This window comes from Ranitomeya variabilis, chromosome 4 (assembly GCF_051348905.1).
Source record: "Ranitomeya variabilis isolate aRanVar5 chromosome 4, aRanVar5.hap1, whole genome shotgun sequence".
NCBI lineage: Eukaryota > Metazoa > Chordata > Amphibia > Anura > Dendrobatidae > Ranitomeya > Ranitomeya variabilis.
The window spans coordinates 434,773,380-434,797,715 of NC_135235.1; the positions used below are offsets into that span (position 1 = coordinate 434,773,380).

General features: G+C 43.1%; 1 protein-coding gene across 1 annotated transcript in view; it reads left to right on the plus strand.

The window, feature by feature from the left end:
* ANKFN1 (ankyrin repeat and fibronectin type III domain containing 1) overlaps window positions 1-23,928 on the plus strand; it is a 1,096,304-nt gene extending 1,072,376 nt beyond the window's left edge. Inside the window, exon 18 of the mRNA XM_077257596.1 lies at window positions 22,802-23,928. Within this exon, the coding sequence (XP_077113711.1) occupies window positions 22,802-23,601 (800 nt within the window). The 3' untranslated portion in view covers window positions 23,602-23,928. The remainder of the gene's footprint in view (window positions 1-22,801) is intronic.
* The last annotated feature ends 408 nt before the right edge of the window (window positions 23,929-24,336 follow it).

Consider the following 24,336-nt stretch of genomic DNA (forward strand, 5'->3'; position numbering starts at 1 on the left):
AGGGTAACAGGAGAAATTGGGCCCCAATGTTTGTTGCCCAGTTTGTTGTGAGTACAGTGATACCCCATATGTGGGGGTAAACCACTGTTTGGGCGCACGTCAGGGCTCGGAAGGGAAGTAGTGACATTTGAAATGCAGACTTTGATGGAATGGTCTGCGGGCGTCACGTTGCATTTGCAGAGCCCCTGATGTGCCTAAACAGTAGAAACACCCCACAATTGACCCCATTTTGGAAACTAGACCCCCGAAGGAACTTATCTAGATGTGTGGTGAGCACTTTCAACCCCCAAGTGCTTCACAGAAGTTTATAACGCAGAGCCATGAAAATAAAAAATAATTGTTCTTTCCTCAAAAATTATGTCTTAGCAAGTAATTTTTTATTTTTGCAAGAGTAACAGGAGAAATTGGACCCCAACAGTTGTTGCCCAGTTTGTCCTGAGTACGCTGGTACCCCAAATGTGGGGGTAAACCACTGTTTGGGCGCATGTCGGGGCTTGGAAGGGAGGGAGCACCATTTGACTTTTTGAATGCAAGATTGGCTGGAATCAATGGTGGCGCCATGTTGCGTTTGCAGAGCCCCTGATGTGCCTAAACAGTGGAAACCCCTCAATTCTAACTTCAACACTAACCCCAACACACCCCTAATCCTAATCCCAACTGTAGCCATAACCCTAATCCCAACCCTAACCCCAACACACCCCTAACCACAACCCTAACCCCAACACACCCGTAACCCTAATTCCAACCCTAATCCGAACCCTAATCCTAACCCTAATCCCAACCCTAACCACAACTGTAACCCCAACACACCCCTAACCCTATCCATAACCCTAACCACAAGCCTATTCTTAACCCTATTTCCAACCCTAGCACTAATTCCAACCCTAACCCTAAGGGTATGTGCCCACGTTGCGGATTCGTGTAAGATTTTTCCGCACGATTTTTGAAAAATCTGCAGTTAAAAGGCACTGCGTTTTACCTGCGGATTTACAGCAGATTTCCAGTGTTTTTTTGTGCGGATTTCACCTGCGGATTCCTATTAAGGAACAGGTGTAAAACGCTGCAGAATCCGCACAAAGAATTGACATGCTGCGGAAAATACAACGCAGCGTTTCTGCACGGAATTTTCCGCACCATGGGCACAGCGGATTTGGTTTCCCATAGGTGTACATGGTACTGTAAACCTGATGGAAAACTGCTACGAATTCACAGCGGCCAATCCGCTGCGGATCCGCGGCCAATCCGCTGCGGATCCGCGGCCAATCCGCTGCGGATCCGCGGCCAATCCGCTGCAGATCCGCAGCCAAATCCGCACATGCCATAACCCTAACCCTACCCCTAACCCTACCTGTAACCCTAACCCTACCCCTAATCCTAACCCTACCCGTAACCCTAACCCTAGTTCTAACCCTAACCCTAGTGGAAAAATAAAAAAAAAATAAAAAAATATTTTCTTTATTTTATTATTGTCCCTACCTATGGGGGTGATAAAGGGGGGGGGTTATTTATTATTTTTTTTATTTCGATCGCTGTGATAGAACCTATCACAGCGATCAAAATGTACTTTTAACGAATCTGCCGACTGGCAGATTCGGCGGGCGCACTGAGCATGCGCCCGCCATTTTGGAAGATGGCGGCGCCCAGCGAGGAGGCGGACGGACACCGGGAGCCTCGGTGAGTATAAGGGGGGGGAGATCGGGGCACGGGGGGGCGTCAGAGCACAGGGGGGTGGCATAGCAGCACGGGGGGAGCGGGCAGGAGCACGGGGCAGCGGAGCACAGGACCGAGGGGACCGGACCCCATAACGGAGCACTGGGGGGGCGATCGGTGGGGTGGGGGGGGTCACATTAGTGTTTCCAGCCATGGCCGATGATATTGCAGCATCGGCCATGGCTGGATTGTAATATTTCACCAGTTTTTCAGGTGAAATATTACAAATCGCTCTGATTGGCAGTTTCACTTTCAACAGCCAATCAGAGCGATCGTAGCCACGGGGGGGTGACACCACCCCCCCTGGGCTGAAGCACCACTCCCCCTATCTCTGCAGATCGGGTGAAATCGGAGTTAACCCCTTCACCCGATCTGCAGGGACGCGATCATTCCATGACGCCACATAGGCGTCATGGGTCGGATTGGCACGGGTTTTCATGACGCCTACGTGGCGTCATGGGTCGGGAAGGGGTTAAATAGTATCCATGGGAGACTAGAAGCTGCAGTTGTCTGATCAGCTCTGCTACATGCAGGCAATAATCAGATCGCCTGTATGTAGCAGAAATGCTCACTTGCTATGAACTCCGACCACCGGGCTGCGCTCATAGCAATTCCAGTAATGACAACCATAGAGGTCTGCTGGAGACCTTTGGCTGTGATGCCAACCCATTGGTGACCCACAATCATGTGGCAGGGTCACCGATGGGTGGGATTTCCAGCCTGCTTCACGGAAGCACGAGTTAAATACTGCTGTCACAGATTGACAGCTGCATTTAATAGGTTAACAGCCATGGGTAGATCAAGATTCCACCTGCAGTTTTTGTGGGCACATGTCAGCTGTATAGATCAACTGTTCAAAACAGCTGACATGTGCCCGAAAAGATATAGGCTCAGCTCCGGAGCCCACATCAAAGGGAGAGAGTCCGACATGGGCATATTATTACGCCCAACTTTGGAAAGGGGTTAATAGTGATAGTGAGGTAACTAATATGGGCCATCCATACAGTGTGGGATGACTACTGGGGGCTACTAGACTACTGGGGGTCATCCATACACTATGGGGTGACTACTGGACTACCGGGGACCATCTATACAGTGAGGCATCCATGCAGTGTTTGGGGCACTACTCCATACAGTGTGGGAGGAAACCGAGGGTCTATCACACAGTTGGAGGACTACTGGGGGCCATGAAACAGTGATGGTGCTACTGGGGGCCATCATACAGTGATAGTGCTATTGGGGGCCATCATACAGTGGGGACTACTGATACCTATCATACAGTTTGGGCGCTACTGGGGAGTTTTATATCGTGGGATGTGGCTACTGTGGCTTTCTAGCTGTGTATAGGTAGCTCTGGATCCATCATGTTGTGTATGTGGGAGTTGTGGGTGACATCATGTTGTATATAGAGAGCTGTGGCCCCAACATGTTGTGTATGTGGGATGCTGTGTAGAGGGGAAATATACACTCACCGGCCACTTTATTAGGTACACCATGCTAGTAACGGGTTGGACCCCCTTTTGCCTTCAGAACTGCCTCAATTCTTCGTGGCATAGATTCAACAAGGTGCTGGAAGCATTCCTCAGAGATTTTGGTCCATATTGACATGATGGCATCACACAGTTGCCGCAGATTTGTCGGCTGCACATCCCAAAGATGCTCTATACAAAGCAGGATGGATCCATGCTTTCATGTTGTTTACGCCAAATTCTGACCCTACCATCCGAATGTCGCAGCAGAAATCGAGACTCATCAGACCAAGCAACGTTTTTCCAATCTTCTACTGTCCAATTTCGATGAGCTTGTACAAATTGTAGCCTCAGTTTCCTGTTCTTAGCTGAAAGGAGTGGTACCCGGTGTGGTCTTCTGCTGCTGTAGCCCATCTGCCTCAAAGTTCGACGCACTGTGCGTTCAGAGATGCTCTTAGGCTTACCTTGGTTGTAACGGGTGGCGATTTGAGTCACTGTTGCCTTTCTATCAGCTCGAACCAGTCTGCCCATTCTCCTCTGACCTCTGGCATCAACAAGGCATTTCCGCCCACAGAACTGCCGCTCACTGGATTTTTTTTCTTTTTCGGACCATTCTCTGTAAACCCTAGAGATGGTTATGCGTGAAAATCCCAGTAGATCAGCAGTTTCTGAAATACTCAGACCAGCCCTTCTGTCACCAACAACCATGCCACGTTCAAAGGCACTCAAATCACCTTTCTTCCCCATACTGATGCTCGGTTTGAACTGCAGGAGATTGTCTTGACCATGTTACATGCCTAAATGCACTGAGTTGCCGCCATGTGATTGGCTGATTAGAAATTAAGTGTTAACAAGAAGTTGGACAGGTGTACCTAATAAAGTGGCCAGTGAGTGTATATGGGGGGAAATGACACAGTATTTAATCTTAAATCTCCAGGTGTCTATTTTCAATAGGCCAGGATATAAAGGCTATTGAACGTTGACTATTAAATGTATGTGTTTTTCTTCAGTTGGATAAGAAACATGGACTATTGTCATATGAGTCCGAATGTTGACACTAGAATTGATATTTGTAAAATTGCTGAATGGCTGCTGTGTACTTATTATATCAGCTCAAACAGTTTATTATACTGCTCTCTTTGAAACACAGGGACGCAGGGTCATTGAACGATCAATGTTTGCTAATTTGTTGATTACACATTGTACCATGCCGTGCAGTTTGTTGACCTGCAAAACAGAGAAGAAAGAACTATGCAAATTGATTAAATACTCAATGACAGTTAAATTCATCCCACCTCCCCCTTGATCTGTGGATGATGAACTCAACCACAGATGTGGGTATAAGAAGGGATTTCTAGTCTTCTGCAAAGAGAAAAAAGAAAAGACTACAAAAAACACAGCCACAACACCATGGCTCCATAAAGAAGACTCTCTACAGAACAACAGCCAAGGCACCATCAAGAGGGAAACAGATTTAACATTCTACAGGATGTCAGCTTAAGAACTGGTTTGGGACCCACCTGTCACCTGTCCCATGGAGAAATCCTCTGCTCACCTGACCACATGCCTCAATTGACTGTCAGCTTCCTAAGCTTGTCGTCACCTCGTCTCTGTGAGTACCCACCAAAAGCGGGGCTCCACAGGTGGGGGTAATTGACACTGGAAGTCTTGAAGTCGCAGATGCTCTAATTTCGGCGAGTCAGCATCATCTTGGATATTTTGCTAGTACTGTTCTATATGTTACTGTCTGTTTGGTGGTTCAATAAATTATTGCCACACTGTTTTACCCTCACCCTATGTTGTCTGAGTATTATAATGCTCATGGGAAAGGAGAGAAGGCATTTAGTGGGGTGAGCCCTGGACCATGTGGTCTCGGGCTAGTGAACGAGTGCACCCATTGACCCCCGTTTCTCCACAGGAGGACTCGGGACATTATTAAATGTTAAGTGGGCACTTAAGAAGCATAATTGTTATAGCGGCACTAAGTGTATTGTCACTGTCAAATGGGCACACTGGGGGCATTATTACATTCTACAGCAGAATGTGGGCACTTGTTTCTAGGGCATTTGCACAGGGCATCAATATTTTCTAGAGCACAATTTTACCATCTAAAGGGCACAAAGGAGGTATTTTACTACGCAAGAGACATGTTGTAAGGTATTATTATGTGGGGTACTAAGAGGATTAGTAATAAGGACGCATACAGCAGCAGCTCAACATTGGGGTGACAGCAGGATGAGGAGTTTGAACAGGTTGAGAATAGATGGGGATGGTGCTGGAAATGCGAGAAGTCAGATGTGTCTTTGTTGATATCTCTGCAGGCGTGTCGTTGCTAGAGTTGTGATATCAGTCTGGAAAATGTGTGATATCGGTCTGGGAAAAGTGAACAAGTTCATCCGAATGAACGTCATCTGTAAATCACCATCTATAACTGTACTGTGATCTCTTATGTTTTCTGCGGCACTAGTATTTTCCACCATGTGGTCACTGTATGGCATTAACATCAGTGTTAATCTTTGCACGGAGAGTTTCAGTAACACCAAAGTCATCTGCTGAGGATTCCCTGTAAAAATGATTAGGCTGCGCCACCGTGGTGGTACACACGATTGCCTAGTTAGTGACCCACTCAGATGTTTTGCCCCCCATGAGCTGATCCCCTAGCTACACCTTTGGATCTACAGTATGCTCTATTGTAAATAAAATATGGTTCTAAGTGTTTTTTTTTTTCATTTTGTGATTTTCCACAGCATCCCAACTATTTGGAAATTGGGGTTGTGTTTATACATTTTTTACATTTTAGTGCAGTTGGCAATTTATTTCTCAGTAGATAACTTTGCTCACTTGACTTCATTTCTATCATTTCTTTCATTTTTATATTTGAGATCTTTATATGCCTAGCATGCTCTTTCTGGCCTTTTGATCTTCAAGGTTTTACTTGTGTTTTATTATATTTTAAAGGGTTGTCCAGGACTTTTACATTAGTAGCCTATCCGTGGGATAGGTCATCAATATCTGTTCTGTGGGGGTGCAGCTACCAGCATCTCCAATGATCAGCTGTTTCCAGTGCCAATGGAAACTAGATGTGCTCATTTGTGGGGTGGAGCTACACAGCTCCATCAACTATATAGTGGTTGTGGCTGGGTACTGAACATCTGTCCCTTATTTTTTAGAATTGGAAGCGAATGTGGAGTACCCGGCCATGGTCTTTATACAGTTAATAGAGATGTGCTCCACAACAAAGCACATTCAGCTGCCTCCAGCACCAGAAACAGCTGATAGGCAGGGTTCTTGGTGTTGTACCCCCACCAATCATATATGGGATATACATATCTTTGGGATAAGTCTTCAATATAAAAGTCCTGGCAATCCCTTAAATACTGTCCTATTTAACCATTATGTTTTTACTCCATGACATAACTACAGTCTACAAGACTAAATTATTCACTTAGTCAACTCATTTTAGATTTTCTAAAGTTCCAGGCTGTTTTTCACCTTTGTAATGTTTTGCTGAATATTTTGTTGACTTGTACAAATTAAACGAGAAAAGATAATTCTCACAAACATTCAAAAATATTTTAAAAGATTCTTAAGGACCTGAAGACCACTTGAAGCTAAAACCTACTTAGAACATTTGTATCTGAATACACAAGTCAAACACTTAAGTAGCTTAAACATTGAATTTGAACACATAAACTCTTGACTTGCATGGTCTTTCTACTTATCTGTACTTAGGAAGAGTCTTGTACAATACAGACTATTTACCTAGACTGGAGGCCAGAATCTTTCTTCCTTCATAATAAACAGTGACTGTAATAGGTCAGTAAAACTTTTCATTTATTTCACCGGCAGCAAGTCTGTGCCATTAATTAAAAAAAAACACACAAAAAAACAATACTAAGGGTAGAGCCAGACAGTGGGACTGAAATTGTAGCTATTTGATTCACAATTGTGCAGCCCATTGTCCTGTCACCACTGGACGGCGCTCCGGCCGATGCCGCACGGTCTGGCTATATTCTTACGATTCTGATGCACAACATACCATACATGAGCCACCCTTTCTAATACTACAGCTGCCAGCCTGAATAAGATCAGCCTCTATAATAAAACTATGATCACGATAGCCCATCAGTGAATCAGGGAGAACTAAAATTGAATATAATTTCCCTGTAGGAGTCAGCTTGACATCTCCATATGACAATCAGATACTTTATTGTGATTTTCACATCTTTGATAGATCTGCCACAATCAAGGTGTACATGAGAATAGAGCTGTCCAAAATATACTATTATGACATGTCTATTATACAAAAGTCTTATTCATTGAGGGTACTCATAGATTTCCGTAATTCCCAATCATTACAGTGTTTCAGAACTGCCCTTAGACAGCCACTTTTCATCTTTTGGGGAAAAAAATAATTGACAACTTCAAATCTATAAAATTTACATAAATCTAATATTGATACCCTATAATATTATTAAACCCAAGAAATACATTCAGGCATGTTTTATACTTTTATCATTTTTCATTTTCCTCTGTGTTTATTTACAGCAGAATTTTAACTCTTTCACTCTCTGCAATTTTTCGCTTTCTGCTTTTGTTTTTTTCCTCCCCTTCTTCCAAAGGTCATAACTTATCAATCCTTCTTCAATATAGCCGTATGAGGGCTTATTTTTCATGGGACGAGTTATGCTTTCTATTGGCATCATTCCTTTAATTATGGGATACACTGGAAAGCAGGAATAAAATCCAAGTGCGTTGAAATTGCATTTTTTTAAATTTGCAATGTTCAGTATATGGTGAAGCTGACCTGATAATATGATTCTCCAGGGCAGTAGTTCTTGTGCCGCCATTTTCCGAGACCCCTAAAATGCTTTCAATTTTTGCGATATAGTGCTGTGTGAGGGCTTATTTTTTTGTGCCCTGAGCTAATGTTTTTCTTGATAACATTTTGGGGTTGATATGATGTTTTGATGACCTCTTATTGCATTGTATTGCAATGTTGCAGCAGACAAAAAAATATAATTCAGGTAATCCGATTTTTTCTCTCTTTACGCCGTTCACCAATCGGATTAATTTATTTTATATTTGTTAAGAAATCTGACTTTCACGAATGCAGCAATGCCAAATATGTGAATTTTTTTTATTATTGTTTTATTTGTAGGCCCTTTACAACCTTGGATGTAAAGGTACATCCAAGATAGCCTCCCTGTTTGCTGCTTTACCGGCACATGTCAGCTGATTTCTTCAGCTGACATGTGACCCTAACAGCCTCGAGCTTAATCACGATCCACCAGCGGCTGTTAATATGTTAATTGCCGCTGTCAATCTCTGACAGCAGTATTTATCATGCCCATGCCGAGAGCACGTCAGAAACCCCGCCCATCGATGTCCGTGTCACATGACCACGGGTCACCGATGGGTTGTCATGACAAACCCGGGTCTGCAGAAGATCCCTGTGGTTGTCACTGCCGGATAGCTATGAGTGTCGCCCAGTGGCCGGCGTTCATAGCAGATGAGCATTTTAGCTACAAATGGCAAGGCTGAAGTCCTGCTATGTGTAGCACGAGCGATCAAAAAATCACAGCTCTAGTCTCCCATGGAGACTATTGATGCATGTAAAAATAAAAAAATGCTTTTAAAAATGTAAAAAAAAATAAAAAATATATAAAACTTTAAATCATCCCCATTCACCCCATTCAAAATAAAACTATTAAAAAAGTACACATATTTAGTATCGTCGAGTTCATGAATGCCCAATCTATGAATATATAAAAATAATTAATTCCATCGGTAAACGAGGTAACGAGAAAAAAATCAAAGTAAGAAAAATCAAAAAGCCAGAATTGCATTATTTTGGTCTCCAAAACGTTGCACTAAAATACAAAAATGGGTGATCAAAAGATCATATCTACACATACGTAGGCAAAAAATAAGCCCTCACATAGCCCCAGATCATGAAAAATGGAGACGCTATGGGTCTTGTAAAATGACGACTTTTTTTTTTTACTAATTGTGGAAAAAAATTTTCCCACTTCAATAAAAAAGAACCTATACATTTATGATATATACAAACTCATAATGACCTAGAGAATTATAATGGAAGGTCAGTTTTAACATTTAGTGAACATAGAGAAAAAAATTAGATTTGCTTTTTTTTTTTGCAATTTCACCGCACTTTGATTTTTTTCCCATGTTCCCGTATACGATATGGTATTCCAAAAATACAACTCATCCCATAAATATCAAGCCCTCACATGGCCATATTGATAGACAAATCTAACAAATTATGGCTCTGGGAAGAAGGGGAGCAAAAAACGAAAACTCAAAAATGGAAAAATCCAAGGTGGTGAAGAGATAAATGGGGCAAAATGGGGGTGATTGGAACTTTTTTATTTTTTTTATTTTTCATATTTGTAAAAACTTTTTTGCAGTATTTAAAGGGAATCAGTCACCCCAAAATTTGCCTATAAGCTAAGGCCACCGGCATCATGGGCTTATCTACAGCATTCTGTAATGCTGTAGATAAGCCCCCGATGTATCCTGAAAGATACCGTATTTTCCAGCATATAAGACGACTGGGCGTATAAGACGACCCCCCAACTTTTCCAGTTAAAATATGAAATCTTCTTAAAAGTCGGGGGTCTTCTTATATGCCGTATGTCGTCTTATAGGGCCGGTGACTAGTGTTGAGCATTCCCATACCGCAAGTATCGGGTATCGGACGATACTTGCGGTATCGGAATTCCGATACCGAGATCCGATACTTTTGTGGTATCGGGAATCGGAATCGGAAGTTTCCAGTGTATGGTTCCCAGGGTCTGAAGGAGAGGAAACTCTCCTTCAGGCCCTGGGATCCATATGAATGTGTAAAATAAAGAATTAAAATAAAAAATATTGATATACTCACCTGTCCGGAGGCCCCTGGACATCACCGCTGGTAACCGGCAGCCTTCTTTGTTTAAAATGAGCGAGTTCAGCACCTTCCATGACGTCACGGCTTCTGATTGGTCGCGTGCCGCTCATGTGACCGCCACGCGACCAATCACAAGCCGCGATGTCATCCCTCAGGTCCTAAATTCCCTTCTAGGAATTTAGGACCTGAGGGATGACGTCACGGCTTCTGATTGGTCGCGTGGCGGTCATATGAGTGGCACGCGACCAATCAGAAGCCGTGACGTCATGGAAGGTGCTGAATGCGCTCATTTTAAGCAAAGAAGGCTGCCGGTTCACAGCGGTAAGGTCCAGGCTGCGTTGGAGAGGTGAGTATATCAATATTTTTTATTTTAATTCTTTATTTTACACATTAATATGGATCCCAGGGCCTGAAGGAGAGTTTCCTCTCCTTCAGACCCTGGGAACCATCAGGGATACCTTCCGATACTTGAGTCCCATTGACTTGTATTGGTATCGGGTATCGGTATCGGATCAGATCCGATACTTTGCCGGTATCGGCCGATACTTTCCGATGCCGATACTTTCAAGTATCGGACGGTATCGCTCAACACTACCGGTGACTAATGTGCCTTTTGGGGTGGGGAGTGGTCCCGATGACGAAGAGAGGGCATCTCACAGGAAAGTGTGAGTGGAGTAGCCCCCTATTACCTCATTGCGGCAGCGTGGGGGTCTCTGTGCTGGGGAGCGGCGGCTCCTCATTGCGGCAGCATAGTGTTTCTGTGCTGGGAGCGGCAGCTCCTCTTCGTGCCGTGGGTGCTGTGGGGCGGTGCATCTTCTTGCAGCATCGGGGCTCCTCCGGCATCTCCTCAAAGCCCGGAGGCACCGGCAGCTCCATTGCTGCGATGCGGTGGCCTCTGGGAAAATGGCCGCTGGGGGCGGTGCATGCTCAGATTCAGATCTCGTCTCCCGAGATCTCGGGACGAGATCTGAATCTGAGCATGCGCCGCCCCCAGCGGCCATTTTCCCAGAGGCCACCGCATCGCAGCAATGGAGCTGCCGGTGCCTCAGGGCCTTGAGGAGATGCCGGAGGAGCCCCGACGCTGCAAGAAGATGCACTGCCCCACAGCACAGAGCCCCCACGGCACGAAGAGGAGCTGCCGCTCCCAGCACAGAAACACTATGCTGCCGCAATGAGGAGCAGCCGCTCCCACCCACGCTGCTGCAATGAGGTAATAGGGGGCTACTCCACTCACAGTTTCCTGTGAGACGCCCCCTCTCTTCGTCATTGGGACCACTCCCCCCCACCCACCATATGCACATTTGTCTGTACCCGGCGTATAAGACGACCCCGACTTTAAAGAAGATTTTGAGGGGTTAAAAAGTCGTCTTATACGCCAGAAAATATGGTAAGAAAAACAAGTTAGATTATACTCACCCAGGTGCGGTCCCAGTGTGGTCCGGTCCAATGGGCATCGCAGTCCGAGTACAGCTCCTCCCATCTTCATACCATGACGTCCTCTTCTTTGCTACCTGCCGCGGCTCCTGGCAGGCCTACTTTATCTGCCCTGTTGCTGTTTTTCTTATCTTTCAGGTTACAATCAGGGGCTTATCTACAGCATGACAGAATGCTGTAGATAAGTCCCTGATGCCGGTGGCCTTAGCTTATAGGTGAATTTTGGGGTGACAGATTCCTTTTAATAGTCCCCTTAGGGGACTTGAAAATGCGATTGTCTGATCGCTTGTGTTATACATAGCCGTGCATAATCACTGGTACGTGCAACTACAGTCATGGCCAAAAGTTTTGAGAACGACACCAAAATTATATTTTTACATGATTTGCTGCCCTCTGGTTTTTATTAGTGTTTGTCTGATGTTTATATCACATACAGAAATATAATTGCAATCATATTATGAGTACCAACAGGTTATATTGACAGTTAGAATGAGTTAATGCAGCAAGTCAATATTTGCAGTGTTGACCCTTCTTCTTCAAGACCTCTGCAATTCTCCCTGGCATGCTCTCAATCAACTTCTAGACCAAATCCTGACTGATAGCAGTCCATTCTTGCATAATCAATGCTTGCATTTTGCCAGAACTTGTTGGTTTTTGTTTGTCCACCCGACTCTTGATGATTGACCACAAGTTCTCAATGGGATTAAGATCTGGGGAGTTTCCAGGCCATGGACCCAAAATATCTATGTTTTGTTCCATGAGCCATTTAGTTATCACCTTTGCTTTATGGCAAGGTGCTCCATCATGCTGGAAAAGGCATTGTTGGGCGCCAAACTGCTCTTGCACGGTTGGGAGAAGTTGCTCTTGGAGGACATTCTGGTGCCATTCTTTATTCATGGCTGTGTTTTTAGGCAAGACTGTGAGTGAGCCGATTCCCTTGGCTGAGAAGCAACCCCACACATGAGTGGTTTCAGGATGCTTTATAGTTGGCATGAGACCAGACTGGTGGAAGCGCTCACCTCTTCTTCTCCGATTAAGCTGTTTTCCAGATGTCCCAAACAATCGAAAATGGGATTCATCAGAGAAAATGACTTTGCCCCAGTCCTCAGCAGTCCACTCCCTGTATCTTTTGCAGAATATCAGTCGGTCCCTGATGTTTTTTCTGGAGAGAAGTGGCTTCTTTGCTGCCCTCCTTGAAACCAGGCCTTGCTCAAAGAGTCTCCGCTTCACAGTGCGTGCAGAAGCACTCACACCAGCCTGCTGCCATCCCTGAGCTAGCTCGGCACTGCTGGTAGTCCGATCCCGCAGCTGAAACAGTTTTAAGATAGGGTCCTGGCGCTTGCTGGTTTTTCTTGGGCGCCCTGGAGCCTTTTTGACAACAATGGAAGCTCTCTCCTTGAAGTTCTTGATGATGCGATAGATTGTTGACTGAGGTGCAATCTTTGTAGCTGCGATACTCTTCCCTGTTAGGCCATTTTTGTGCAGTGCAATGATGGCTGCATGTGTTTCTTTAGAGATAACGATGGTTAACTGAAGAGAAACAGTGATACCAAGCACCAGCCTCCTTTTAAAGTGTCCAGTGATGTCATTCTTACTTAATCATGACTGATTGATCGCCAGCCCTGTCCTCATCAACACCCACAACTGTGTTAATGGATCAATCACTAAAACGATGTTAGCTGCTCCTTTTAAGGCAGGACTGCAATGATGTTGAAATGTGTTTTGGGGGTTAAAGTTCATTTTCTGGGCAAATATTGACTTTGCAAGTACAGTAATTGCTGTTAAGCTGATCACTCTGACATTCAGGAGTATATGCAAATTGCCATTAGAAAAAATGAAGCAGTAGACTTTGGAAAAATTAATATTTGTCTCATTCTCAAAATTTTTGTCCATGACTGTAAAATCACAATCTCCTATGAACGCTAGCTACAGGCAGGCTTTCACAGCAGGATCATCATGACAAGCACTGAGGTTTTCGCCAGACATTTCGGTGCTTGTTGGTCATGTCATGAGCACGGTAATGGGTGTGAGCAATGATGTGCATCACCATCTGTGCATGTTAAATGCCGCTGTAAGAAATTAACAGCGGAATTTAACAGGTTAATAGCCCTCTCGACTATTAACCTAACTCTGCTCCACCTACAGCTGTTAAAGGCACATGATTGCTAATCAAGTCAGCTGTCATCTGCCGTGAAAGATGGCAGGGACATGACATATAACATATGTGTACATCATATGTCATGAAGGGGTTAATGTTTTCACATGAAAATTGACATCTGGAATGTAGCACAGCCTACACTCAGATAGTCTAAGTAAATAGGATTGAAAGTGATGACCATTTGAAATTTGGTTTCAGATGTGAATGACTCTGGTAATATTAATACAAAAATGAAAATTATGTTTTTTTTCACCAATACATTCTGTAATGTAATGGGGTTAGGTGAGTGTTATTTTAATTATTTATTTTCATTATACAAGGGATGGAACGGGGAAACTTAGTTTGGTGTCAGGGGTCTATATGGGAACATCATTCTAATTAGGGTGCAGTGTGGAGACATAATACTGTGTAAGGGGGCTTTGTGGAGGCATCATTCTGAACAGGGGGCTGTGTTGGGACATCATTCTGAATGTGGGGCTGTGTGGTGACATTATTCCACACAGGAATCTTTGTCAGGAATATAATACTGTGAAAGGTGGCTGTGTGGGGGACATAATACCATTATAAGGAGACAGTGTGGGGGACATAATACTATGCAAGGAGACTGTGTGTTGACATCATTCTGAGTGAGAGGCTGTGTGGGGACATAATACCGTGTAAGGCCATGTGCACACGTTCAGGATTTTTAGCGTTTTTTTCGCGTTTTTTCGCTATAAAAACGTGATAAAAGCGCAAAAAAAACGCTAACATATGCCTCCTATTATTTACAAGGTATTCCGCATTTTTTGTGCAAATGTTGCGATTTTTTCCGCGAAAAAATCGCATAGCGGAAAAAAAAGCAACATGTTCATTAAAAATGCGGAATTGCGGGGTTCCGCACACATAGGAGTCCATTGATCTGCTTACTTCCCGCACGGGGCTGTGCACACCATGCGGGAAGTAAGCAGATTATGTGCGGTTGGTACCCAGGGTGGAGGAGAGGAGACTCTCCTCCACGGACTGGGCACCATATAAGTGGTCAAAAAATAAGAAATAAAATAAAAAATAGTCATATACTCACCCTCGATGTCCCGCGCAGTGTTCCCGCCTCACCGCTGCACGCTGCCGTTCGGTTCCTGTAGCTGGTGTGCGGTGAAGGACCTTGCCGATGACGTCACTGTCCTGTGATTGGTCGTGAGCGGTCATGTGACCGCTCACGTGACCGTGACGTCACGCTAGGTCCTGTGCGCACACACCAGCTATAGGAAGACGAACGGACGCCGCTGATGAGATGTCTGGGTGAGTATAAGCATTTTTTTATTTTTTTTATTATTTTTAAACATTCTATCTTTTACTATAGATGCTGCATAAGCTGCATCTATAGTAAAAAGTTGGTCACACTTGTCAAACACTATGTTTGACAAGTGTGACCAACTTGTCAGTCAGTTTTCCAAGCGATGCTACAGATCGCTTGGAAAACTTTAGCATTCTGCAGGCTAATTACGCTTGCAGAATGCTAAAAAAACGCGAAAAAAACGGAAAAAAAACGCAAAAAAAAATATGCGGATTTCTTGCAGAAAATTTCCGGTTTTCTTCAGGAAATTTCTGCAAGAAATCCGCAACGTGTGCACATGGCCTAAGGGGGATTTTTGGGAACATAATACTGTGTAAAGGGGCTGTGTTGAGATATTATTCTCCATTGGAGCTGTGTAAAGAAATTCTGCATTAGGTCATGTGAGGACATAGTACTGTGTGGGGGGCTGTGTGGGGACATATTACCATGTAAAGGGGCTGTGTGAGGATATAATGCTGTGTAACAGAGCTTTGTGGGATATCATTCTGAATGGGGGCTGTGTGCAGAGAGAATATTGTGAATAGGGGCTGTGTGAGGACATAAATTTGTGTAGTCAGTTTGTGTAGGGACGTCATACTGTATAGGGAGCTTTTTGCAGGCTATGCAGGCTGTGTTATGATATCATACTATGTGTGGACATCATATTGTGTTGGGCACTGTTGTTCAAAGCATTTTGAAACATTAATTGCCCACCAATGCTCTAGGGTACAAATACTGTATTCACTCATATCAGTTCTAATTTTTCTTAGTTTTTTTTTTTTGTCACTCATTTCTTTATGTTAACGTAAAGTGGAACTATTATGGTGTACACATAGGGAGACTGAAGAAGACAGAAATTCTACAGTTGTTTTCTTTTTTCATGTACAGTATTTATTAATAACAATTTAAATTTATTCTGCAAGATGATATGATAACAGCGATACCAAATTTAGGGCTCATTCAGACATCAGTGATTTTTCTCGTACACAAAAAAATGAAAAAACAGACCGAGTTTCACCAGGATTTTTGATTAGAGTATCAACAGAGTTTAGTCGTTGTTTCAGTTTTTACCATCTGTTTCATCAGTTTATCTCAGATGAAAAAAAGAAGCTACGGTAATAGAGATTTTTCAAGTTTTTCTAATCAGTCAGTACTAAACAGACAGCATAGGGATGGTGATGTCCCGTATCTTTACGAAACCATAGATTTCAGTTTCATCCAGCACTCTAGTCATTATTGGACAAGTCGTTTTTGCGGACCACTCGATCTGAGGAACAAAATCGGGCTTGTGAATTACCCCATAAACTATAATACGTACAAGTGCAATCTTGGATAGCACTGGTATAAGAAAAAATGATGTCTGCCTGAGCTTTTAGCTTTTTAATGTTTTACTGCTTTTGTACAATGCTTACCTCTAGTGTTGAGCATTCCGATACCGCAAGTATCGAGTATCGGCCGATATTTGCGGTATCGGAATTCCGATACCGAGATCCAATACTTTTGTGATATCGGGAATCGGTATCGGGATCGATATTAATGTGTAAAATAAAGAATAAAAATAAAAAATATTGATATACTCACCTCTCCGACGCAGCCTGGACCTTACCGATGTAACCGGCAGCTTCCGTTCCTAAGATTGAGCGCTTGAAAGACCTTAGATGACATCGCGGCTTGTGATTGGTCGCGTGGCGGTCACGTGACCGCTCACACGAGCAATCACAAGCCGCGACGTCATCTAAGGTCTTTCAAGCGCTCATTCTTAGGAACGGAAGCTGCCGGTTACATCGGTAAGGTCCAGGCTGCGTCGGAGAGGTGAGTATATCAATATTTTTTATTTTTATTCTTTATTTTACACATTAATATGGATCCCAGGGCCTGAAAGAGAGTTTCCTCTCCTTCAGACCCTGGGAACCATACAGGATACCTTCCGATACTTGGTGTCCCATTGACTTGTATTGGTATCGGGTATCGGTATCGGCGAGATCCGATACTTTTTGGGTATCGGCCGATACTATCCGATACCGATACTTTCAAGTATCGGACAGTATCGCTCAACACTACTTACCTCTCATTATAAAAATGTATCTAAAACACCATTTTCCAATAGGTTGTTTTTTTATTTTTCCATAAACACATTTATATGAAGGCATTTTTTGAGGTTGAGCTGGTACCATTTTTTGTACATATGAAATTTTACCTGTTTTTTATTATTCCATGTTTTGAGAGGCAATAAAACAGCAAAACAGCGTGGTTTATTTTTTTATGGCATTCACTGTGCAGTATCAATGGCTTTATTCTATGGCAACTCTACAGTACAAGCACAGTGATATCAAATGTGTATATTTTTTTCTCTTGTTTTGAGATAATGATATGCTCGTGCCCAAGAGCGGCCTGTGGGGGGTCTTTGCAGCGCCCCAGGGTCCTGGTCGTTGTAGTAATATCGTTCTTCCACCAGGGCGAGTGATGTTATGTCTGAAGGCAATAAAGGAGATCTCTTTACCAGGTATCACAAACCATGCAACACACTTCACACTCCAAGCACCAGGGGGAGCTATGCTTCTATCCATTAGGGCACTCCTCACAGTTAGGTAAAACTGGTGGTCTGGATAGGAAGTTAGTCAGAAGCTGGCTGAGCTTCACTCAGTCAGTACCTGTCAGGCAGCCAGAGGGGAAGGAGGAACATCAAGGGGTTGCCGACAGGGTGGTCCCTGACAGGGGTGGGATCCTGTCAGACGCCTAGACAGAAGGCCACGTATCCAGACCTCTTTTAATGCACGCCATGATCCTGTTTGCCTTGGCAGCCACTGCCTGGCACTGGTTGCTCCAGGTAAGTTTATCATTAACTATGATCCCCAAGTCCTTCTCCATGTCAGATTTACCCAGTGGTTTCCCATTCAGTGGATAATGGTGATATTGATTCCTTCTTCCCATGTGTATAACCTTACAATTATCATTGTGAAACCGCAACTGTTACCTCTTGGCCCAAATTTCCAACTTATCCAGATCCATCTGTAGCAGAATACTATCTGTCTGTGGGTTACTGTGACAGGTTCCCTTTAATTCTGCCCTTATCTGGCTCTATAAAGCTGAAGCTGTCAAAAAAGAAAAGATGGGTCGAGATAGAGGGAAAATAAGCAGGTGGGAAGGTGTATGTAACTGTTAGGGTATGTGCACATGTCCGGATTTCTTGCAGAAATTTCCTGAAGAAAACCGGAAATTTTCTGCAAGAAATCCGCATTTTTTTTTGCGTTTTTTTAGCATTCTGCAAGCGTAATTAGCTTGCAGAATGCTAAAGTTTTCCAAGCGATCTGTAGCATCGCTTGGAAAACTGACTGACAAGTTGGTCACACTTGTCAAACAGTATGTTTGACAAGTGTGACCAACTTTTTATACTATAGATGCTGCTTATGCAGCATCTATAGTAAAAGATAGAATGTTTAAAAATAATTAAAAAAATAAAAAAATGGTTATACTCACCCTCTGCAGACAGCCAATCTCCTCAGCGGCGTCCATTCCTATAAATGCCGGTGTGGTTCAGGACCTTCGATGACGTCGCGGCTTGTGATTGGTCGCGTGAGTCACATGAGCGGTCACGCGACCAATCACAAGACTGCGACGTCATCACAGGTCCTGAACCACACCATCTATAGTAACGGAAGAGAGAGCATGCACCGGAGAGGCGGGAACACTTCGGGGGCCATCAGAGGGTGAGTATATCACTATTTTTTATTTTAATTCTTTTTTTTTTTTACCAATTATACGGTGCCCAGTCCGTGGAGGAGAGTCTCCTCTCCTCCACCCTGGTTACCAACCGCACATGATCTGCTTACTTCCAGCATGGTGTGCACAGCCCCGTGCGGGAAGTAAGCAGATCAATGCACTCCTAGGTGTGCGGAATCCCCGCAATTCTGCATTTTTAATGAACATGTTGCTTTTTTTTCCGCGATGCGATTTTTTTCGCGGAAAAAATTGCAACATTTGCACAAAAAATGCGGAATACCCTGTAAATAATAGGAGGCATATGTTAGCGGGTTTTTTTGCGTTTTTATCACGTTTTTATAGCGAAAAAATGCAAAAAAAAACGCGAAAAATCCTGAATGTGTGCACATGGCCTTACATTTCACCAAGGGTGCGTTGAGCTACAGTGCTTGGTTTGAACAGTCATTCTGTGCTGACAGAATCCCTTTGATTCTAGATCTCAGTTCTGCAAAAAAGAATGTTACAACTAGGCTGCTATACTACTCCTTGTGATGCTGCTGATATCAAGCATGGTCGTTATTCACATTGCTGAGAAATATTTATTTATTTCTATTCCTCCTTTTTTCCATTTTATGTGTATTTCTTTCTCCCATTAAAAGTCCTCATACAGGGTTGCTATTCTTGGGATTAATGATAAATGGATAGGGACTGTAAAATGTATCATTTTGGAGGTTTCAGCAGCGATCACTGCTCTCCGCTGAGCAGTTTGACGTCAAGCAGAGTAACATGTAACTTGCAGAGATCATATATGGTAACAAGAGCACATTTTATTTGTTCTGAAGTATAACCTTAGTAAAAAACATATGTCTGAATTGGGTTTGAAATAATACAGTGCGTACGTTCTTGGCCCTAAAATGTCAGTCATATGAAGGCACGTGGCTCCAGGCACCTTCTCTATTTAAAGAAAGTGGCATAATCCTGAATACCGTTCTCTCTTCATCATAACCCTGGCATGAAAAGATTAGCTTCATCAAACAAAGCAGAATCCTTTGCAGACATAACTAAGACTAGACAGGAGACAGAAGGTAGGAAACTCTAATATACTAGCAATGTGCAAGTAACACCAGTGTGGCAGATTGTCCGTGACATAAACACCCTTATAAAGAAAAAAAAAAAAAAACGAGCGTCACAGTCTCCTCCAGCACTGAAGGGGTGCAAATCTCTTTCAAAAGCCAGCGAGAGAGGACAAAACAAGGGAACTATGCCTGATTACTGAGGTAGAGATTTGTGGTGTTGGCAATTAAATGAAGGTTTGAAAAGAACGTCTCCCCAGGGTTGGTGCTGCTGAGTGCTACTGATGAAACCAATACTGCCCCCACTGTTCTACAGATACTAAAGGGAGGTTTGCAAAGTACAAACACAGGAAGTAAATGAAGCCAAAAAAATAAATAAGGGTTCTTCCTGATTTAGGATGTCTTAATAGGAATGTTCTCAATGGATCACTTAGCAAGGGGCTACAAATTTAAACATGCTGTATAGGAATGTGTATATTCCAAGCTAAGTACCTCCTCTGCTGCCAGCTCTTCTGCATGATCCATCAGACATATAGACAGTTGATCCGGGAAGTTTACTTTGTGTTTTCTTTTCCCTTTTGATTGCTTGCTTTTTTTGTCATATAAATATATATCTTTTGATCAGATGCTTATACCATAACTCTTATAACTAATAAATATTGACCTGTTGGTACATGAGATTGGGGCCACGTTCACACATTCAGGATTTTGTCAGTATTTTACATCAGTATTTGTAAGCCAAAACCAGGAGAGGAACAATCACAGGAAAAGTATAATAGAAACATGTCCCACTTCTGTATATATCACCAACACTGATGTAAAATACTGACCAAATAATGTGTGAACATGACCTGAAAGGGGTAATCCGCATTTTGCACTATGCCTTTTTAAATGCCCAATTTCCCTAAGTAATCTAAAAAAATCTTATACTCAGTAGTGCAATTCCAAAGAAGTGAATGCTGGGTCTCAGGCACTTGCGTGACATTGTTCTCATATGCAACATGACAATCATTAGCTGTTGACTGGCTGCAGTCTTTACTATTTAGTTGGCTGCAGCCGATCACGTAGCACAATAATCTCACCCAACTTACCGGAAACACCAGAGCCAACCTCGCTGGTATGACGCCACTGTAGGAGGTAAGTATATATTGTCTTTAGCTTCTGTGAGGCACTTAATTGATTAAGCAGTGCTTGTACAGAAGTGGACAACTCCTTTAAAAAATACTTTTTTAAAGTAACAACAGCAATTCTAGGACTAGGCTGTATCTGATATTGCTGCTCAGCCCCATGTAAATGAAGCAGAAGGAACAGACAAAGCGACAGGAACAGCTTAGTTTCTGGTTACCATAAAACAGAACATTTTCAGAGCACGCTCACGCTAGCACATAAAAAGTGGTACTGTACAGTTTTATTATGCAGAATATGATCAGGTACTGTAAGAATTATACCCAGCATACATGGCAAGAAACGTGGTACTGTGCAGTGTCCACATGTAAAAAATAAGAGCAGATACCCCTAGCATATAGCACAGGAGAAGTGGAACTGTGCAGTGTCCATTAATACTGAATAAGACCTCTGGTGGTGGCTTTTCACCCCTGAGAACAAAAGGATCAAATATTGATCTTTGCCTGAAACCCATCACTTTTGCCAGGGCAGTTCAGCCGATATTAACCTACCTCTGGTCTCTGTAGTGTGTTCCACAACAACTTTTGTCTGCTATTGAACATCGGCCCCCTAACACTATCAATCAAAATATATAGGTGGGCAGATGTGAGAGCACTCATTACACAGACTGGAGAGCATTTCAGAGTTTGGCCGGGATCACGCTTGCGAAAAACTTTCACGTGTCTCACATCTCAATACCCGGCACTGCCACTGGCACTCTGACCGGAGCATTCAGCTACATAGAAATACATGCAGCCGCACACTCCGGTCCTGAGTGCCGGTGGCAGTGCTGCGTATTGAGATACGAGACTCGTGTGTGTTTCTTGCAAGTGTGATACCGGCCTTAGGTGTCATCTCAGATGCATTTGTAGGGGTAGCGAGCAGGAGAATAAGATGTTATTTCAAGAATCATATTGTGACAAAAGTAGGAAGATTTTGGTAGGTTCTCATGTCTCCAATCTATCCCTGTCAGAGTTGTTGGACTGTTACAAATGTTGGCCGGTTCTCCTTATGGTGCGACCCTCTAGTCACTAGGCAATCTGTACTTTCAGGCTCTTGGAATGTGCTGAAAGCTTCTTATTTTTTTTTAACACTATTTAAAGAGAACCTGTCACCCCCCTGGCATTTTTAACTAAAAGAGCCACCTTGTGCAACACTAATGCTGCATTCTGTCAAGGTGGCTCTTTTATTTGAGGTCCCTTCTAATGCTGCAATATTTGTTTTTTTAGTAGCCCACCATACCTGTAGTCTGTTTGGGGGGCATGTCTTTTCCCCCGGACACAAACGCCTCCCAGCCATCCCCTTAGCCCCTCCATGCGCCGGGCGCCGCATCCTGTGCCTTTATTAACGTCCCCAGCGCCTGCGCTGTAAGTTCCCATCATGTGATGAGAGTCGAAGGGCAGCGCAAACTGCGCATGCCCGAAAAAGGAACTTACAGTGCAGGTGCGGGGGACATTAATGAAGGCACAGGAGGCAGAGCCCGACGCACGGAGGGGCTGAGGGATAGCAGGGAGGCGTTTGTGTCCGGGGGAAAAAGACATGCCCCCTGGATAGACTACAGGTATGGCGGGCTAATTAAAAAAACTAATATTGCAGCATTAGAAGGGACCCCAAATAAAAGAGCCACCTTGACAGAATGCAGCATTACTGCTGCACAAAGTGGCTCTTTTAGTTAAAAACGCCAGGGGGGTGACAGTTTCCCTTTAACTACAACAAGGAAAATTAATTTTGGAAGACTTAGTGATTATTTGTAGCCTAAATTAATAAGCTGCTGAAAATTACAAATATTATTAATGTACAATTGAAATATGTTTATTTTATCACAGTATCATTAAAAGATTGATAATGTTTACCCTCTACTTTTTCTAGATTCTCAGACATGCTCTGATGAAGAAGGATGCTCTGAGGTGTTCCTCCCTACAGACAGTGATTATGATTCCAGTGATGCACTAAGTCCTCGCGAGCTAGACTTGGTATACTCCTCTTCGCATGACATTTCTCAGCAAGCAGTGTCTGGCCTCAGTGAAAGTGCACCTGATGTTCTCCAAGTTCATGATATGAAACCTTGTCTGACTTTGAAGGAAGAATGCAGTGCTTTAGATCCCAACACCGAGTTCTGCACCAAATACATGGAAAACCTCTCAGTAGTGGGTTTCCCATCAAAAACCACAGAGAAAACATCCAACTCAAAACAGCACTTAAGCCTTTTAGGGAAAAAGAGGTCTGGGAAACATCAGCATTGCAACTATTTTAGTCGTCATCACCGCTGGCTTCGGGTGCATAGTGAATCTCAGTCATTGTCGCTCTCTGAAGGCATTTACACACAGCACAAGTCGAGAGCTGTAGATTTGAATGAAGATCCTACTATTGGTCAAAATATCTCTCTAGCGGTGGATAGCCCTAGAAGCACTTTTTTACCTCATACTGCAAGCCTGCCAGAAGATGACAAATCCATGTACAGTGAAGCAAAAACAAATGTGCGCAGAATTTATGTTGAGCCTTACAAACAGAGCTTATCTGAGGATGAGAGTAAAACATGGACCTTGAATATAGAAGGATCTTGCTCTCCTGCTATGGAACCCTCCTTGCAGGTTATTGCTGCTCCAGATTTGGACCCTGATGAGAAGAACAACTTGCAGATATCAGAAGTGTTTAGCAGCACATTATAATGTCAAAGAAACAAATTGTAGCAAACTTTAGGACATTTAATCAAATTTTCCGAATCTTTCTACATTTTAGAAGACCATTTCATCTTGCTGCTCTTCAACTGCACCTTCATAACTTGGTATTCTTTTGTTTTGTGTTTGTAACTTTATATATAGTAATTTTCTTCTAAACGTTTGATGCACAGGAAGAGATGTATATGTGTGGTATGAAACACTAGGGAAATTATAAATTGTTACTTAATATGGTTAAATGACTTAAAATAAGACCTTTATGATGACTCTATTTCTATTATGGTATATAGTTCATCAAAAACAACTATCATCCAGCTTAAAAAAAAAAATTGGTCATGCAGTCCACTTTTCGAGGTTGAAGATATTTGCAAGCTTACTGGAGATAGAACAGATTTTGTAGATTGAAGCCATGTTACTACACCAGATTGAGGATCTATACAGAAAGTGGGAGAAACCCACCACATTTCGAGATTCTTTCTTTAAGCTACATTTTTTAAAGTGACCAGGCAACCAGACATTTTTCCTTCTCATTAGGCTCTAAAATAAAATGTGACCTGTCTTACATCACTTCTCGGACTGAGCTCCAATAGAGAGAACATGGCACTCAGCAGTGAATATGATAGTTTTATTAATAGGTCAGCATTATAATCATCATCATGATAGTTTTATTAATTGGTCAGTTTTATTAATAGGACATTCAAGGTACTCCAGATATTAAGATGGTGG